We start from the raw sequence: 21,123 nt of genomic DNA on the forward strand, positions 1-21,123 counted from the left end.
AACACTTGTCTGACCTATGCTTTTATATTTGCAGTTAGAGCATCTCTTTCGAACGTAATCGGTTTCGAGTGTGCACCAAAAATGAGGTAACTTGCTGTTTTGATGAATTAGTTAAAGGTCATCAGAAATGCAATTATTTCATCGCCGTGCTTAGCGAACAGTGTATGACAGCCGAAAATAGTGTATTGCTTATTATAGTGGTCAGAGTTTCGCGAATGTCTGACCGTAGGACACATTTAAAAATTATTGTGCAAAATAAGTCGAAGGGACCCAGTACTCCATGAAACTTTATACGCGGATATAATTAATGGTTAAAAACAGAAACGATTCCAGTTTTAAAAAAATTTGAGGTATAAATGTTAAAAAGTTATCTTGAAAAAGTCTCCGTGGCCAACGGAAATTCCAAAGATAAATCGGGAAAACTACGCTCTACTTCTAGATTTGGGCAGATTGGGACACGTGTCCTACCTTCTGTTTGAAGTTTGTCATACACATACACATGAAGTTTGTCATGTCATGTCATACACAAAGATTACCATCTTTCATTGAATCACTGTTGTCTTACTCAAAGGCTAAGCTATTTTTTTGTACATTTTATAATTTTTTTACACGGACATAGTGTTTTTTTTTGTAATAGCGTTTAAGCCGGACGTAGTTGCTGTACCTATAAACGAAAATATAAATTCGAAAAAATTTCGGTTACCAACATTTTCAGAAACGTTTAATCGAAATTTTCCAATTTCTTTAGGACATTTTCATTCTTGATTCTCATTTCTTGGTTTTTTGTGGACTCTAGAAACTTGTTTAACTGTTTTGTTGATAACGTTTTAAATATTTTCTTACATTTTTGGCTCGTCCTGGTCTGTTTTTTTTACTGTTGAACGCTATCATCTGACTTTTATGACTATTTTGATGTTTTAACTAACTTGGCTTTTTTATCTTATTTGTTCTGTTTTGACTCTATTTCGTTTTGTTTGACTCTTGTGACTCAATTTTAATCTCTTACTTGGCGCGCATTTTTGACTCCTTATCAACCTTTTTCCACTCTTTTTGATTTTTTATGACTTTGTGTCTAATTTACTTCAGTATGACATGGCCCTTCTTTTGAATCTCTTTTAACTCTGTTGTTTTTAGTCTGTAGTTTGCTCTTTTTTGCTTTCATATTGCTCTTATGACTTGTTTTTGATTCCTTGTTGATCGCTTATTGTAGAACATAAGCAGTGCCATATTTTAACCATTTTGTAACCGCTTTCTGAATTTTTTTTCGACTCGCTTTTGACTCCTTTCCGACCCTTTTTAGCTTTGTTGGTTTTTTTCGACTATTCCTTGGTATTTTTTATCATTTTCTTTTACGTTTTTTTTTGCTCGTTTGATTAGTTTTTAATTTCTTTTCGACAATTTTTGACTTATTTTAAACTTCAATGAACTCGTTTTTGACTCTCTGTTTGTCTTTTACCTTCCTGCTATATACATATGTAGTATAGTAATGTTCCGATTTTATCAGCTCCCGATTTTGTCTACCCCCGATCTTATCTACCCCCGATGTAATCAGTTTTTTATCCCGATTTTGTCAGCCTATAAATTTTGTTCAACTTTTGTGCTTTCAAACATGTTGTATAAAACTTTTAAGCCTGCTTGAAACTATTCTGATTCTCTGAGGAAAGTTTTTAAATAAAACGATGCCTTCTTGCGAGTAATTCAGGGTCAAAATTACGGTGTTTTTATAGTAAAAGTTCTATAGTTCCTGAACAAGTATAGATAGAGGTAGACTATATTCGGCAATGTTGTGTACTTTTATTATTTGTACAACTTTGTAAAACAAGAAAAAGTCATACAACAACTACAAAAACAGCTAAAATAGAAAAACTGATTTCAACGATTTTTAATAGGATTTTTCTATCTTCGCTGAAGAGATAGAAGGTTACTGTCTTCAGCAAAATGGCTTGTAATAATATGCTGTAAAACTTTGCAGAACACATCAATGTGTTGTATTGAAACTGAAGAAAAATAAATTGTTTATTGCACTTTTAGGGGGATTAATCAAAATATGAATTCCGCTGGACGATAGAGCTTTTAATTTTAAGAAACTCTTCCAAAAGTTCCATAAACCTAAAACCAAGTTTTCCCGCCCAAAGCTAATGCGCACCAAAAATGGGGTTCTGGGCCAGTGTGCTGTGCCCGGTTGATTGACGTTTCGGTTGACCAATTGAGGGGTAAAATTTAATTTTTAGTCTTCCAAGTCTTCGATGTTGCAAGGTTTTGGTGAATTTTGAAAAAAAAAAATTCCCGATTTTGTCAGTCTCCCCATTTTGTTAGCCCAAAATTCAACATGGGGCTGACAAAATCGGAACATTACTGTATAAAGGTGTAAGAATCAGTCGGAAAATCGAATATTATAAGCAAGTTTAATGGGTCGAGCGTGAGGAACAGCCTATCTTTGGCTCCTAAGCACGTTTTTAAAATTTATTTTACCGCTTTCTGTCTCTTCTTTTGCCTCTTCTTTACTTTTTGGTTCATTTTCATTAGCCTTTTTGGGCATTTTTTGCACTTTTGAATCTTTTATGGCACTAAGCTTTCGAACAATTTCTTAATAATTTTTTTTTTACATTTTTACATATGTTGTTACTTTTAATTTGTTTTCCGTTATCGTAAAAATCTTATAACCTTCTTGGCCTCTATTATACCTTTCTTGGCTCTTTTCAGACTTATTTTTGCTCATTTTTGTTCGATTTTAACTTGTTTTTTGTTTAACTTTTTGACCAATTTCCAACCTCTCTTGGCTTCTTTTAACTATGTTTTTTTTTTGTAAATCTAATTTGATTCTATTGTTTCTTTCTTTTGACACCTTTTTTCAATCTTATGTGACACTTTTTTGATTCTTTTTGAACCTCTGCGCCTTTCTTTGACTTCTTTTTTCAACATATCTTTATAGCACATGTGGCCCTTCTTTTGAATCTTGTTTGACATTATTTTGATCCTTGTTTATTCGTTTTAAACTTTTTCGTAACATCTTTTTAGACTTTTTGATTCGACTTTTTACTTGACTTTTATTACCTACTAGTTGAGCCCGAATCTTACGATCCGAAAAATATAAATGTCTGTTCAGAATTCAGAAAACTGCGGATACATTCCACTGGCAAGTGTTTGCGAAGATGTTCAATCTTCGTATTAGTTCTTGGAGTTTTTATGCTGCATAAAATATCTCTTAGAGTCATAGCCAGAAACTAAAACAAATAGTTTTCATGGTCGTATTGGATTTTATTTAACTGGATAAAAACTTCTGGCTGTTTGCATTTATGCAGTCTGATTAGAGTAAAATGTTGCTTAGAAAATTCTTGATCGCTCGCTATCATTAACTCATTTTTTAGAATTTTGCGACTTGGCCCGGTCTGATTTAACACCGACCATATGATATCGCGACAAGTAATCGGGTTGAGCAGGCGAGTCGAGTAGTCGAATCAAGCAATCGAGTCAAGCAGTTGAGTCGAGCAGTCTACTCGAGCAGTTAAATCAAACTGTTCAGTCAAGCAGTCCGATCGAGCAGTTGACTCGAGCAGTCGAGTCGAGCGATTGAATCAGTGGTCGAGTCGAGCAGTCAAGTCAAGCACTTAAATCGAGCAGTTAAGTCGAGTAGTCTAGTCGAGCACTTGAGTCGAGCAGTCGAATCGAATGGTTTAGTCAAGCAGTCGGGTCAAGCGGTTAAGTCGAAAAGTTGAGTCGAGCTGTTCATTCGAGCAGTTGAGTCGAGTAGTTCAGTCGAGCAGTTTATTCGAGCAGTCGAGTCGAGCAATTGAGTCGAGTAGTCCTGTCGAGCAGTGGAATCAAGCAGTTGAATCGAGCAGTTGAGTCGAGCAGTCTAGTTGAGCAGATGAATCATGCTGTCCAATCAAGCAGTCCAGTCGAGCAGTTCAATCGTGCAGTTGAGTCGAGCAGTCGGGTCGAGTAGTAAGTCAAGCAAGCGTGTCAAGCAGTCGAATCGAGTAGTTAAGTCGAGTAGTCCACTCGAGCAATTAAATCGAGCTGTTCAGTCAAGCAGTCAAGTCGATCTATTTTTGGTCGCTTATCGGAGATAAAACGTAGTGCCCTTTTTAAACTATTTTGTGACTGTTTTTCGAAATCTTTTTTGATTTTTTTACTCTATTACATACTCGTTTGAATTAGTTTTTCGACTGCTTAACGACGCTTTTGGGCTCTTTCTATCAATTTTAGACTTTTATCAATTTTGAACTTATTTCTTGACTATTTTAGACTTGTCTTTGGCTCCTATTTTGACTCTTTTTAACGTCTTTATAACCTTTTTTTTGGTAAATTAAATTATGATTTGATTCCTTTCCGTTATATTTTAATTTATTTTTGAATTTATTTGATCCTTTTTTGACTCTCCGTCATTTTCATCATTTGATCCTCTCAGTTAGCTTCGAGGTACGATGCTGTTCTGTTGCGAAGACTGTCGACTTTTTTATGTGTATTTTTCGTTTTTATTTTTTTCTGAGTCTTTTTTATGCTTGTCTAATTCTTCTAAGTTTTTAGTAGTTTTTGACTTTTTTTTCGCTTTTATACAATTTTTTGACATTTTTAAATGTTTTGCCTTTCTGCTATATAAATATAAATAGTATAAAGGTATAGCAATCACTCGAAAAACCGGAAATGGAAAGAAGGTCCTGCGGGCCGAATGTCATTAGTTGCCTCGTAGGTCGCTATTGAATTTTATATTGATCGGACTTTTAGTTCAAAAGTTATGTATAAAAATACGAAATATACGACACTTCATTTACCCACGGATCGGTCCCTTAAACGATTTGAACAAAATTGATATGAAAGGAGCCTTTTAAACCTTTAACTTCCAAGGTATCACAACTTTCTGAATCAATATTATTTTACGTTACACAGTCTCCGTCAGTCACAGCGACCTGTCAATATAATAAAATTATTGCTAATAAGATTGAGTGGTCGATAAGATCGAACGTAGCTTTCAAGTCAGTAATAATAGTATCCGATTGCATGCCTATGTTTCTAATGTTTCTAATTTAGAGCGATATGAATGCAGCAGATTTGTCGCCGATAATAATGTCGAAGGAAACCGAATGACACAAGAAAGGCACTAAAAAGGCACATATTGGCCAAAGTTCCACAATTTTTATCGTTTGGTTTAAAAATGCAAAAAAAAATCAAAAGTTAAAATTCCCTTCTAGAAGATCATAATGTTAAGAATCACTATTTTCATTCACGCCCACTTCTTTCACATTTCACACTCAACATCTATTGTATCATTTTAAAATGAAACCATTTTGCACTCCCTTCAAGAGCACGTGCCGTTCCGCCGGAAACAGTACCTGCACAACCGAAGGGTCATACATCAATCCGGCACACTTTACCTCTTCCCCGAAGTCGCCGAGCGAAGGAATAAATCCGGCTCCCGAAAGTGAATGATAAAAAACAACAACCTTAATTTGAAATCCACAGCACAGCGGCATTCTCCGGCGTGTGATTTCAGCCCATTAAAAGCCGCCATTATCCCCGGAAAAACGCACACACTAAGCAATGTATATTGACGGCACGTGGCCTCGACAGAGAACGGAACAGATGGAATCCACCCGAACGTTCCGGGAGACGGAGACGGGGACTCGTTTGCAATGGAAATGATTTGATCGTCGTGCACTTTGTGAGGGAGCTGCGAGGGAGGGAAGCTTAGGATTCGGTGACAAAACAGACACATGTTTTATTTCCGATTATCTGCCGGCTTAGGCTAAATGATCCGGTTGGAAGGGAAAATTACGTCAACTAGCAGCTTCTGATCAGTGACTCGAGGCGAGGGTAACGGGAATGGGAGAAGTTGTTTTTCATGTCTGCATGGAGAGGTGTCTTCCAGTGAAAAAAAAACGAACGTAGAATTAATAAAATTATATGAGATGTGTTTTGATAACATGAAATTGTATGCTTATTTTAGTCATTATTTTTCCCACTATACAATTACTGACCAATTTACTTCCCTAATGGTCTCTGTTCCTTCTTGTTCAAAATCCATCAACTAAAAGCACTAACATTAGCCTTCGCTGCTGTGATAAAACATTAAATGACAGAGCAATAAATACCGCTTGTTTCCGATCGGCCAGCCTTGGGATACTAAACGGGATGAGAACAACAGCATCATTCTGCATTTGCATTTGAGCGACCGCTATAATAACGTCACATTTACATAACCAGCTGCTGCTGCTGCAATGTTATCGCTGCACACAATCTGTGAACCAAAAAATTTGTTATCAAATAAATTGCCTGCGGTGGATCGGAGTCGACCGACCGACCGGCCGATTGGCAGATTGCTGCCAGCTTTCGAAACAACGCCAAAACTCCTGTTATTGACACCATCATCCGGAGGACTTACCCTTACTCGGGAACGGGCCCCGCGCGAGGAATGGAATGACCAGACAACATCATCATTCACTCGAGGGCTATTCTTCTCCGGTCAGTCAGTTCTTTGTTCTTCGATTCACTGGGCTCTACCGCGGACTGACCGACCACATCATAATTAACGTTTTTTGGCTCGGCCACTTTTAGTCAGGAATTCATCGGAATGAAAATATTCTGCATAATGGATGTGAAATTTTTTCTCCATTTTGCTCCGTGCAGGAATCCTTTCACCGTGCAGTCCCGTGGGGTGGGAGCAAACCGATTCCGCTTTCCACCAGGTTAGTCAAAGGCTGTTTACTGACGATGCTGCTGCAGTCATGGAGTAATTTTCAAATTACAATTTATTCATGTTTTTCAACGGTGAACATTAATTAATGCTGCTCAAATTACCGTTCGAACCGGATAGTGCTTTTAAATTAACGGTTGTGGACAAATTTTATGGCCCGCGGAAAATCTGCTGCACCGATAACGGAAACGGGTTCTTCACGGGTTGGAATATTTGTTTATCAATTTATCAATCAATTGCACCCGCTGGCGCTGCTGGTTTGGTTGGTTGATCCTTTGCTTGTTTATTGGGGGGACTGAAGCGTACGCAAGGATTCCTGATCGGGATAAAATGGCATTCCAAACAAAGCAGGTGCGGTGAGGACGGTTACGAATCGATCAGCGCCGAATGTTTATCGTTTATCAGGAACATATAACTGATTTGGTTTGAGTTTGGCAGTTGTGCAAAACCCTTGCTTGAATTAAATTGCTGAATACAAAATATTCCGAATATAAATATTCTATCTCTAGCCTTATACTTATTCTATCAATTTATTTGCTACAATTTCAATGTATTTCTACTACAAACTGTAGATAGAGAGTTACTGTTTTCAAGAACGTTAAGTACCTATTTTGGTGCATTTTACAACTTTTGCGAAGACACCATATTTTTCTATACGGATTTTAAAAAACATAACCTTAATGACATATTTTATTAATAAACTTATCGAAACACATCCTCCTTGTAAAGCTACAAAATAGTACGCTATGTAAAAAACCCGATTTAATCCACCTAGTGGTGAAAGGAACCTTTGTTATACGGTCTTACTTGCTATTTGAGATAGAAATCGACACGGCTTCGGAACATAATTCATCTATTGGTTATCGTTACGCAGTGCGTTGGTTTACATAAAATTTTTGAAAATTGAATAAGTTTACAAAATTTGATCAAAATAAGAACACTTTTAAATTTTGATAGATCCTTTTTTCATGAAATTGCTGAGTAAGGATAAGTAAGTTATTATTAATCTGTTGTTATTAATCTGAGTAAGTGCAAATAAAAGTAAGTTGTAAGAGGAAATCTTATTCTTTAACATATACATTGTTTAGTAAAGGTCTAGTTTATAGGTTTTTGAACTATGCATAGTTTCCTGTAATGCTATTCCACAGAGAACAGACATCCATTCACGAACAAATTTTTTGGGAATTGTTGGATAAAATTTCAAATTAAAATCACCTAATATGCTAGCGTCACCACCACTATAGTTTCCCAACTAAATGATTCTTTTGATTTGCACACTGACAACCTTTGGCTCCTCTGGCGCTAGTTTATATGGACTATAAGCGTTATGCTAGCGCCAGAAGCTAGTTGTTGTGAGTTTAGTGTAGAATTTTATGCGCCTTCAGCAACATCATCACTATAGTTTCCCAACTAATTTGACATAAGTTTTATCCAAGTGGGGACCTTTTGCTTGGATGTCTGTTCTCTGTGGCTATTCTATTTGAATCACATCAGTAGAGTTTTCTTGTATAATTTTCATCAATTTTTATTAATCTTCGGTTACTCACGCTGTTGTATTTGATACAACACGTGTAGGTTTTCCAACGCCATATTGTTATAAAGTTACAAAACGTTGTTTAATTAACGTATATTCTTCAACAAACTTATTGTGCGCAAAATGTCATAATTATTCAATGCATTAATAATTTAAACTGTTGGGAAAATGTATGCAGCAAAACTATCAGCAAATGTAAAATGTTTAAAATGTATCCGTCTGCTGGTAGTCGAGTAATTCGGAGTCAAAATTGGGGCATTCTTTATAATCAAAGTTCTACAGTTCTTAAAAAAGCAAACATACAGGTATACTATTTTCAGCAAAGTTGTGTATTTTTATTATTTGTACAATTTTGTAGTACATATAAAACTTATACAACAATTACAAAAAGAGCAAAAATAGAACAACTGATTTTACAAATTCATATACAATAAATAAGATTTTTCTATCTTCGCTGCAGAGATAGAAGGTTACTGTCTTCAACAAAATTTCTTGTAATAATATGTTCTATAACTTTGCAGAACACATCAATGTGTTATATTGACACTGAAGAAAAATAAATTTTTTATTTCACTTTTAGGGGGATTAATCAAAATTTAAATTCTACCAGACGATAGAGCTTTCAATTTCAAGTAACTCTTACAATGGTTTAATAAACTTAAAACCAAGTTTTCCCAGTCAAAACTCCCTTGCACACGTTTTCTTTGGTTTGGGACTATTTTGCGCGCGAGTAACTGTATTACAAAAGTTGGCGCGAGTGTTCGAGGGTTAATATCTTTTGACCGGTAAAACCAATTCTTATGAAATTTTGCATATATATTCGTAGTGTGAAAACCTCTCGTTTGATATTAAAATAATTGAAATTAGGAAAATTTTCTTCGTTAAAATCATTCTAAATTATTGTTAATTTTGGTGTGGTGTATACGGTTGCTCATAACTTTCAAATTAAACGTCCAATCAAAAAATCATTCAATAGTGATCTATTAGGATATATTATCTTTCAAATGAGACTAATAGCGCATAAATCGGTTTGGCCATCTCTAAGAAACAGGCGATAATTATTACCTTGTCAAAACAGGTTTTTTAAGACTAACTTCTAAACTACTTGTTTGTTTTCAATAAAAATATCCTGAACAATTTAGCTTTAATAAGGGCTTTCATTTGATACTAAGATCGTTGAAATCGGTCATGTAGTTCCGGAGAAACCCGTGTCACGTATTTTTCACATTTTTGCTTATAACTTTTAAACGAAACGTCGTATCACGAAACAACTCAATAGTGATCTACTAGACAATAATACCTTTCAAACAAAAGTAATAGCGAACGATTCGGTTCAGCCATCTCTGAGAAACAGGCGATAGAAAAAATCATTACATACATACACACACACACACACACACAGACATTGCTCAAATCGTCGAACCCTATCGATTGGTATATGTGACTTGGCCCTCCGGGCCTCGGATCAATTTCGTGTTTTTCGACCAATTTTTAAACCTTTGTTATAGTATAACAAAGGTAAAACATACGATTTTGAAAGATTTGTTCCAGACGGGCCCATAAAGGGAACGCAGTCGCAGAAAGGCAAGGCAGCTATGAAGGAAGATAACGCACTGTGGTCAAGTTTTGAAAAAACACGGACATTAGAAATTGGGTAAAAAACGCGATATTTTTCAAGGGTGATGTCTTCAGAGAAGTTTAATAATAAAATATAGCGCATCTTTCTGGACTATTAGGGTGACCGTGTATTCACCTATTAGGGTGATACAAACTTTTGTTTTTTTAAATAATTTAAAAAAAAAATTTTTTTTCTTCAAAAAGTTGCAGAACGTACTAAAATAAGCAACTTTGCTGAATTCATTAACTATCTATCTCTTACCAGTTGCAAAATATAGTGATGTGTTAAAAAGGAGCCATTAAAAATCAAATTTGCTCAATAACTTTGCACATGATTTTTTTACTGCTTTCAGTGTTCTACAAAGTTATTCAATATGCTAAAATACACATTTTCATTGAGCACTGTTTGTCGCTAGGACGCATATTTAATAAGTTATAAAATAAATAAAAAAAAATTTACTATATTCAAAAAATTTTTTTTAAATTTCGGGCAGCTTCGAACAAACCAGACAACTATTAGGTGAAAGTACTATATTTTATCTATAAAAAAAATATTTCCATCAAGAGCACTCCAAAGGAATCTTAGAAAAATCAATTGAAAAATGTGTTATTTTTTGATAAAATTTTTTATATCCCATTAAATATGCATCTACGTAAAAAACAGTCTTCAGAGAAAATATGTATTTTAGCATACTGAATAACTTTGTAGAATATTTGAAAACAATAAAAAAAATGTGTGCAAAGTTATTGAGCATATTTGATTTTTAAGTGTTCCTTTTTGGCACATCATTATATTTCGCAACCAGTAAGAAATAGATAGTTACTATATTAAGCAAAATTGCTTATTTTAGTATGTTCTGAAACTTTTCGAAGAAAAAATTTTTTTTTGAAATTATTTAAAAAAACAAAAGTTTGTATCACCCTAATATGTGAATTCACGGTCACCCTAGTAGTGCAGAAAGATGCGCTATATTTTATTATTTCTCCGAAGACACCACCCTTCAAAAATTACGCATTTTTTACCCAATTGCTAATGTCCGCGATTTTTCAAAATTTGATCACTGTGTAACGGCTCGATCGAACTTCTGAAAGAATTCTGGGTGAATAAATAAATACCGCCCAAGCAACAATGTGGGTTTTATTGTACTCTTATGACGGTTTTCATGACCAATTTTGGTCTTAAATGCCATCATAAGAGTGTAATAAAACCCATATTGTTACTTGGGCAGATTGTTGGATTGGTCGGATGATCTCATTTTCCCTATTTATAAGAAGGAAGATTGACTCGATTATAAAAAGAACTATCAAGGCATAACATTGCTTAATTTGGCGTATAAAGTACTTTTCCGCAACCTGTTCCTTTGACATTGACACTAGCGGCTAGTAAAGCAAAACAAAAACTTAGTGCTACAATCCACTTTCGAAAAAATACCTTCTGTTTTCTCGAGTGAATCGCCGCTAATACCTTACTGGTTTTCGAGAAGGTTGCAACACGATAGCCGCAATGCTTACTTGGTACCAAATCCTAGAAACGACCCGGGAGCACAATTAGCAGACTGGTGATTTGTTTAAAGGATTTCGAAACGGTGTATGATTTAGTCAAGCAGTATTCAACTGCAGAGCATTGGAAACTGGCAAGACTTTTGTATTGGAATCCGTCGGGATTTTTTAATTGGAATCTGAAAGAAAGTACACATGGCAGGCAGAGAACTTGGGGCTCCAAGGGATATTGGAGCTGAGGTGTAGCTGGATAAGGAAAGATTCCAAATAGTCAAGGCTCTCTTTCGAGATACTTTTTAAACTCCTGTCATTTTCCTTTGAGGCTATTCTGAGACTCTTTTAAAACTGCTTTTTGAGCCTTTTTTGAGACTCATTTGATATCTTTTGAAACTCATTTGAGGCGCTTTTTGGAATCTTTAAAGACTCTTTTGAAACTTTTTTGAGATCGTTCTGAGACTGTTTCTAGAATTCTTTGAGAATCTTTCGTGACTGTTTTAAGATTCTTTCGAGACTCGTTGAAGACTCTTCTAATACTCTTTCGAGATTGTTTTTAAGCTCTCAAAACAGTTTTGATGCTTTTGTCGACTTTTCTGAGACTCTTTTGAGTTTCAGTTTCAGACTGTTTTAAGATTGTTTTTGACTTCTTTGAACATTTTTCGAGACTGCTTTTCTTGCAAGGCTTGTTTGAGATTGTTTTGAGATTTTTTCGAGACTCGTTTAAGACGCTTTCGGGATTGTTTTAAAACTCTTTTAAAACTGTTTTGATGCTCTTTTGGGACTGTACTGAGACTTTTTTTAAACTCTTTCGAGATTCTTTTAAAATTAATTTTAGACTCCTTTGAGAATTTCTCGAGATTGTTTTACGATTTTTTCGAAACTAGTTTGAAACACTTTTGAGATTCTTTCCAGAGTAGTTTGATACTTTTTCGAGATTGTATTGAAACTTTCTCGAAACTGTTTTAAAGGGACTCTTCTGGGACTCTTTTAAGACTCTATTGAGAATATTCTAAGAGAATTTTAAGACTATTTTTGGACTCCTTTGAGAATCTTTCGTAACTGTTTTAAGATTCTTTCGAAACTCGTTCAAGACTCTTTTGAGATTGTTTCGATATTCTTTTGAAATTCTTTCGAGGCTCGTTTGGGACTCTGTCGAGACACTTTCGAGATTGTTTCATAATTTATTCGAAACTCTTTTGAGGCTCTGCTGAGTCTCTTTGCAGATTCATTTACACTGCCTCCTGTACACTGATTGTTTTGAGATTCTTTTTAGACTCCTTTGAGAAACACTCGAGACTATTTTAAGACTCTGTCAAGACTCGTTTAAAACTCATTTGAAACTCTCTTCAGATTCTTTTATGACTCTTTTGAGATTCTTTTGAGACTATTTTTAGATTGTTTTGAGACTCCTTTGAGCATCTTTTGAAATTGGTTTAAAATTATTTGGAGATTCGTTTCGAATCTGTTTTGATGCTCTTTTAAGATACTTCTGAAACACATTTCAAACTCCTTTAAGCCTCTTTTGAGATTGTTTCGAGACTCTTTTTAGAACCCTTCGAGAATCTTTCGAGATTGTTTAAAGATTCTTTCGAGACTCTATAGAAATAGATCTTTGGAAACCGCTTCGATGCTCTTTTGGGATTTCCCCAAAACTCTTTTAAGCAGCGACCTTTGAGAGTAATTTTTAAACTCCTTTGAGACTGTTTTGAGATTGTTTCAAAACTGTTTTGCTGCACTTTTGGTACTGTGCTGAGACTTTTCCCATATACCTTTAGAACTCTTTTTAAGATTCTTTTTAGAATACTCTGAGAAACTTTCGAGACTGTTTTGAGATTCTTTCGAAACCCGTTTGACACTTTTTGGATTTTATTTTGATACTCCTTTAAGGCTGCTTTGGGACCCTTTCGAGATTCGTTCGAGACTGACTCTTTTAAGACTCTTTCGAGATTGTTTTAAAACACGTTTAAAACAGCTCTGATGCTCTTTTGAGACTCTGTTAAGAAGTGTCTTTTGAGATTAACTATGAGGCTCCTTAGAGTTGGTTTTGACACTGTCTTGAGACTCCTTTTAGACTCCTTTTTAAGAATACAGTATTATTCCGATTTTGTCAGCCCCATGTTGAATTTTGGGCTGACAAAATGGGAAAACTGACAAAATCGGGAAAAAAATTTTTCGAGCATTTTTTCAAAATTCAAGACTTAAAACTTTGCAATTTCGAAGACTTCTACGAAAAATTAAATTTTAACCCTCAATTAGCCAACCGAAAGCTCAATAAACCGGTTACAGCACACTGGTCCTTTTTTGGTGTGTATTAGTTTTGAGCGGGAAAACTTGTTTTGAGGTTTATGAAACCTTTGGAAGAGTTTCTTAAAATTAATTTCAATATAATGCATTAATGTGTTCTGCAAAGTTTTACAGCATATTATTACAAGAAATTTTGCTGAAAACAGTAACCCAGTAAACCATTTGGTTTGTATATCTCGATTGCAACTGAGATATACGAAATCATATCTGAACGAAAAAGTTATATTTCACGCCATATAAGAACATATATGTACCAAAGTGGAGGCGATATAGGTGCGAAAGCTTTGACAATTATTTGTAATTCTTTTTTGCGTAGTTTTTATAACACGCAACTAAATACTCCTTAATATATGATTAAGATATAATCAAATATTACAATCGTCTATACTGCTTTATAATTCACAGTCATGAATTGTATATGAAGGCACGCACGACTGCAAAACAACTTATTGTTCACTTCGATTTGACATACTCTAATTATTATACAATTCCAATGTGAAATTGACATGAAAACGATTTAATGTGAACTTTCTATTACGATTTTGTGTTATCTGGCAACCTTCTATCTCTTCAGCACAGATAGAAAAATCTTATTTCTCATAAATGAAAAATCGTTTAAATCAGTTTTTCTATTTTAGCTGTTTTTGTAGTTGTTGTATGACTTTTTCCAGTTTTACAAAATTGTACAAATAGTAAAAATACACAACATTGCTGAATAAAGTATACCTCTATATTTGTTTGTTTAGGAACTATAGAATTTTTACTTCAAAAATACCCTAATTTTGGCCTCGAATAACTCGCAAGAAGGCATTATTTTATTCAAAAACTCTCCCCAGAGAATCAGAACAGTTTCAAGCTGGTTGAAAAGTTTTATAAATCATGTTTAAAAGCACAATAGTTAAACAAAATTTATAGGCTGACAAAATCGGGACAAAAAGCGGATAAAATCGGGGGTAAACAAAATCGGGAGCTGACACAGTAGGAACATTACTGTATTTAAAGGCAATCTTTCTTTCTCTAAGATTCTTTCGAGATTGTTTTGAATCTCTTTAGAAATTGTTTTGATGCTCTTTTGAGACTCCACTGCGACTCTTTTAAGACTGTCTTAAGACTTGTTTTAGACCCCTTTGAGCATCTTTCAAGACTCTTTTAAAATTCTTTCGAGACTCATTTGCGACTCTTTCGAAACTGTTTCAAAACTCTTTCCAAGCTGTTTTGACGCTCTTTTTTAGGACTCAGCTGAGACTTTTTTTCAAACTCTTTTAAAACTCATTTTGAGACTAGTTAGAGACTCTTTTAAGATTGTTCTGATACTCTTTTGAGACTGTTTTAGGATTCTTTCGAGAACGGTTTGTGACTTTTTCGAGATTGTATCAAAATTCTTTCGAGATTGTTTTGATGCTCTTTTGGGACTCTGCTGAGACTCTTTTAAAACTCTTTTGAGATTGTTTTGAGACTCTTGTTAGACTCCTTTGAGAACCTTTGGAGACTCGTTTGCGACTCTTTTGAGATTGTTCCAAAACTCTTTCGAAACTGTTTTGATGCTCTTTTAAGACTCTACTGAGTCTCTTTTTAGAGTCTTTTAAAACTCTTTGAGACACTTTTGAAACTGTTTTGAAATTTGCGTTTGCACATTTGCGACTCTTTCGAGATTAGCATAAGCATAAGCATAAGATACCGCCCGTGTGCTGCTACTCCGTTACTGACCAGGACCGATGAAAATTACAAAATGATGGCTGGAAAAAGCATACTTGGGATTGGGACAGCACGTTATTCCTCATTATTCATTTGCGACTCTTTCGAGATTGTTTCAAAACTTGTTCGAAACTGTTTTGATGCTTTTTTGCGACTCTGCAGACACTTTTTTTTATCTTTTGCTTCGAGAATCTTTTGAGACTCGTTTGAAATTCTTTCGAGACTCGTTTAAAATTCTTTTGGGATTGTTTTGTTACTCTTTTGAGATTCGTAGGAATCTTTGACACTCTTTCGAGATTTTTTTAAAACTCTCGAAACTATTTTTTTGGGACTATTCTGAGACTCTTTTCAAACTCTTTTAAGATAATTTCGAGTCGGTTTTTAAATTCCTTTGAGAAGTTTTCAAGACTATTTTGAGATTAGCCTGTATAGACAGAACACAACACGTTCTTACAGTAGAAATTTCTCACGTTATCACAAATTCCAAAGTTATGTTTTCAGATTCTTTGAAAACTTGTTCAAAACTCGTTCGAGATTGTTTGAAAACAGTTGTGATGCTTCTTTGGGACTCTACTCAGACGCTTTGGAATCTCTTTTGAGTTGAGTTTTGAAATTCTTTTAAGATTTCATTGAGAATCTTTCGAGACTATTTTAGGCTCCTTTGAGACTCATTCGAAACTACTTTTTTACTCTTTAGCGATGCTTCTGAGAGACTGAAATTCAATTCATTCATTGAAATTCATTTTAAGACTCTTTCGAGGCAGGTTTGAAATGGTCTTTAGACTGTTTTTAGACTCCTTTGAGCATATTCCGAGACTGTTTGAAGATTCTTTCGATACTCATTTCAGGCTCTTTCGAGATTATTTGATATTCTTTCAAGACTCTTTTAAGACTCTTGTGAAACTTTTTCGATTATATTTTTAAGGTCTTACCAAACTGCTTTAATGCTCCTTAGAGATTGTTTTGAGGCGATTTTTAGACTCCCTTGAAAATCTTTCGGAACTGTTTAAAGATTCTTTTGGGCTCTTTTGAGACTATTTTGGGATTGTTTAGACTCTTTCGAAACAGTTTCGTTGTTTTTAGGACTCCGGGGATTCTTATGAGATTCATTTGACACTCCTTTAGGATTCTGCTTTGCATTTCATAAGCCACTGTGATAGTCGTAAGAGACGAACACCGAAAGAAAATTTTTCAATGTTATTTCGATCGTTTAAAGAAATTGCGCGAGATTTCCCAACAAACATTTTTGTTGAATAGTAGTTTATTCAGCCGTTGTATAACTAATTACCGGGCAACAGGCGCTCAATAAGCTGTTATACAACAAAATTGTTTGTTGGGCTCTTAACATTTTCTATGTTTTTAAGAAAAACATTTACTTTTTATGCCTCTAAATTTTGAGAAAGTTGGTGATCGTTATAAAGAAGTTAATATACATTTGATAAACTCATTATTTGATTACCACATCTTAACGCAGTTTCTCGTAGTTCCTTTGGCATTTGAAATTTGCTGAAAAATCGTCATTTTTTAAATTCAAATATCGATTTCACGGTTTTTTTGTGCTCTGAGCATCAGTGCTGGAAGTGATTAGTTCCCATGCAGCGTCGCATCGAATCAACTTGATCAGTCACATCGGCAAAAGGAACATGTTGAAGCATTATCAAATAAAGATTTATTTCACTTGACTAAATCATACGTCGCTTTGAAATACTTAAAACAGATTATCAGTCTGCAAATTGTAACTAGGATCAGGATTAGCATTTATGTTGTCGTGTTGTGAAACTTCTCGAAACCCACCAAGGACCAAGGTATTAGCCAACAAAGAAGCCCTCAATCTAAAAAATAGAACGGCCCTTCACATTAATTCTAGTTTTTTTTGTCATCATATATTTGTTTTCAGATAATTTGGATTATAAACGATCTATCGTTGAGGATTTCGAAATAATTGGATCCTTTCATTCCAAAAAGCGAAGAGCTGGGCAATCCAAAAACTCTAAAAACAAAATCGATATATATTAATTAATTTACACTAGAAAATATGTTCAATTTGATGAATCAAATAGTTTCAAAAGCAAATGCAATCTAAAAATACAATAACTTTTCAATTAGAAAAGCAATTCAATCCAACAATTATCTCGCTTTAAAACGCTAATTGCAAATTCCAACACTTGTACCGAATTAAACAACCTGTTGATAAAACAAATAATCTCAAACAAACATACTTCCGCTTTCACTGTGACCGGTCCAAGCGGGAGGGAGGCTGAGCTGGGCGACAGGTGAGACAAACACGGTTATCAGATTAAATCCACCAGCTTTGCAGTAGATAATTAGTTTTGCAATTCCAGACCCACTCACCGTCCATCGATTTTACTCTTCAACCGAATAGACAAACAAAGAACGCACTTTCCGGCGGATCCCTGGCACGTAAATGCTGGCAAATTGATTAAAACAAAACACATCGGTCCCCGTTCGGTTCCCCGGTTCCGGCAACCGATCTACTATTGGTTTAATTAGCCATCATTCATTTTCTGCTATTGCTGCCGCAGGCAATGGTCGCTTGCACGTGTTCGGAATCGAATAGCAATCGGCGTGGAAATAATTTCAAACTAAAACACTCACCCACTCTCAGTAGGCTACTCACCTGGATTAGTTCCTGGATGCTGTCGCACTGCTCGAGCACAACAACGGTATCACTGCTACTGCTTCGATGCTGCTGATGCTGATGCTGTTGCCGTTCCGTCGCAAGGATCTGATTCTGAATACTTTGCCCTACGGTGGCCTCCGGTGGAGTAACCGGACTGAGAAACCCGCTATCGGCGTCACTATGGCTGGATAGTGGGCGCTGCTTTCGCAACCTGCTAAACAACGGTGTAGAATCGAGCGATCCATTACGCACAGTGCCAACAGCGGAAGGTTGAAGGTGGGAGAGGACACTGTTCTTGCTGATTGCTCCGGTGGAAGACTTTTGCAAGTGAGGCAGGGAGATGCTGGATTTTAGGGAGTCAAGCGAAAAGGCCGGATGGGACAGGAGGGGGAGAAAATTGACCTTACTGACGATGGTGGAAGGCAGATCTGATTTAATTTTCGTCACCTTCGAAGATGAAAGTGAAGAAGCAGAAGAAGGGTGATTGGTGAATGAAGGTGGTGCCGGTGGAGGAGGACTCAAGGAAGACGGTTCTTCCGAACCGAGCGTCCCGAGAGCGGAGGATGCCTCGTTCGAGGACGAATCCGTTGTCTTTGTGCTGGAGGGTGGTGACGAGGATGATGATTCATCACTTTTCCTCTGCTGCAGGGGCGAATTTGGCAGCGACGTTGATTGGCGATGATGAAGGCGCTCGAACTGGCTGACAGCTGTTTTCGTTACCACGCCGTAGTACGAGGATTCCTGCTGCTGCTGCTGCTGGTCTTCGTTGATAGAGCCGGAAATCGATTTCGGGACCACCTTCAGCTGGTCTATTAGCCGATTTCGGAAACCGTAGTCACTTTCGTCTGTGGATTCCAGATTCGACGAGGGCGTTTCGATGACGGAATTCACCATGGACGGATAATCAGGACTGGAACCACTGGAGGATGAAGAGGTTCGTGTCTTATTAAATATTTCGTCTATTTTTTCCTCCACTTTTTCTAGGGACAATCGATTTTTTGCTTCCACATCGAAACCATCCGGTTCCAGTGTAAAATAATTGTCCGAATCCCGGTCGACTGCGTCGTAAATCAGCGGGTTCTGATACAGAATAGGATCCGCTAGCTCTACCGACTCCGGAATGGGTCTCATTTTGTGCTCCTTTTCGTTGAAGAAATCCACCGAAGGGTCAAATAAACAATAATTCTCAAGGTGTGGAACCGTTCCTTTCCGCTGCCGGACGGGGAGATTCTTTAGCAACAGCGATGAAAACTCCGGCTTCGTAAGTATATCATCCGATGAAGCATAGTCGTTCTCCGGTGATTCCGGAGCCGGAGGTGGAGGAGGTGTTGGCGGTGGGGCCGGCAGCTCGGTTCCACTTTTGGATGACATTTTGCTCATTTTAGGCGAGGGTGGCAATGTCACATAATTATTGCTTTTCTTTTCCCCCGATCCGGCCGACGATATTAATTTACTCAAACCGAATCCCTTGAGCTTGGACCTGGTGGTGGCTTCCTTCACCGTCGGTGCGATGTCTTCATGCTTGCTGACAGGTTCCATCGAAATTAGATCCTGCTGGATGACTTCCACTTTGTCGTTGCTGGAAGGTGCTGCGGTCTGGTGCGGACAGGGAGCAGGCGGAGGCTCACGGTACGGTGGCAACGGTGGTGGGGTGTTTACTTGATCCGCGTCTGACAGGACCGGCGCTGCCGGAAAATCGCGATAAAGTTCTTTAAACTGTACGCCAGTGTCGCTGAGCGAATGCTGCCGGCTACGGACAATCGCTTTCACCGTACTGGATTTGATTGAGGCACTTCCGGTCCCTGCCGGTCCGCCGTTTCCTCCTTCCACGACGGCCAGGCTAGGAATGAAGGAAACTTTTTTCTGACTGCGACCACCGCCGCCGGATGCTGCGCTGCTCGGTGATTGCTTCTCGCGGCGCTCCAGCGTGCCACCGCTGATGGTTGATTGTTTGACTAGCTTTTTTGGAGGGTTTAAGTTGTTTTTAAGTTTTTGCTGTACCTGAGATGGGGATTTATTGTCGTTCGTTGTTTTTGCTAGTAGATTGGATGTTTTCTGGAAGATGGATACTTTGGTGCCAGCTGGTGGGCTTTTCTGCTCTCCGGTTGTGAGTTTTCCTAGAGATTTTTTATTGCCGTCATTCACTTTCTGCCGGAGTACAGCTATTTTCGACTGTTTTGCACCTCCGACGTTTTTCATGTTTCCTCGATTAGGAACACTGGCTTCTTTGTCCGCTGGTGCGGAATGATTGTCGGCAGGAAACTCCTCACCCCGTTCGCAGTCATTCTGTTCGGTTTGCGCTTTTATATCTATCTCAATGGTAAATGATTGCCGTCGGCAGGATTCTAAGATGGCGGCCGGTGGTGGTGAGGTGGTGGTAGGCGTCGCCTCCTTCGACCCTTGCGAGTTCGGTCTACGCTTTACCGTTCCCGTTTGGCCGCTCGGCGAATCCCAATCGAGGGAGGCTTTGCTGGGCGGCAGCAGGTGACACTTGGCTCCTCGGCTGGCGGCAGTAACTGTTGGCAGTGACTTCGGCGGACTGGCAACCCTGCTGCTCGGTATCATCTGATGCGACGGCACTCGGTCATGTCGGACTGCATTGACGCACTTCGCCGGAGGTTACGATTTCCTAAGCTGTGGTTTTATTTCTGCATGAATGAAACGAAAAACATTTATTTACGAGGGAAACAGGGAGCGACAGTTGGTTAAAGATCCTTTTGACGGTAAGCGTTTACTCTTTCCGTGACAGCTTTTATTCTGGATGTAGTGAAATACCAATTACAACTAAGAACCAGACAGAATACGTAATCTAAAATTTCGTTGCTTCACTATTGTCTTCAAAAAATTACTTTTTTACATTTACAGATGAAGCAAATTAAAATTTAAATCAGTTTGTTGAGATTCTCTGCGAAAGTTATGATAATAATAAAAGTTTGTTTCGAATCGGGTTATAGTTGGCTCCCATTACAGCTTGGTTTAATTCGTAGATCTTCTAGTTTTGTAAAAAGAACCGAACTACGAACCTATAAAAGTTCCATCAATGACTCTATCTTATCTAATTTTCCAGTCTTTCCCCTCTCACTTTCTACTACTGTTTCCTTCTTTTCTTGAAATGGCATTAAAACCAAACTTTTGATACAA

General features: G+C 37.0%; 1 protein-coding gene across 1 annotated transcript in view; it reads right to left on the reverse strand.

Annotated features, from left to right (window-relative positions):
• LOC128740985 (protein sickie-like) overlaps positions 1 to 20,547 on the reverse strand; it is a 348,009-nt gene extending 327,462 nt beyond the window's left edge. The window contains exons 1-2 of the mRNA XM_053836560.1: positions 20,128 to 20,547; positions 17,980 to 20,037 (exon numbers count right to left, since the gene is read on the reverse strand). Of these exons, the coding sequence (XP_053692535.1) occupies positions 17,980 to 20,037; positions 20,128 to 20,547 (2,478 nt within the window). The remainder of the gene's footprint in view (positions 1 to 17,979; positions 20,038 to 20,127) is intronic.
• Positions 20,548 to 21,123: the final 576 nt, after the last annotated feature.

This window comes from Sabethes cyaneus, chromosome 3 (assembly GCF_943734655.1).
Source record: "Sabethes cyaneus chromosome 3, idSabCyanKW18_F2, whole genome shotgun sequence".
NCBI lineage: Eukaryota > Metazoa > Arthropoda > Insecta > Diptera > Culicidae > Sabethes > Sabethes cyaneus.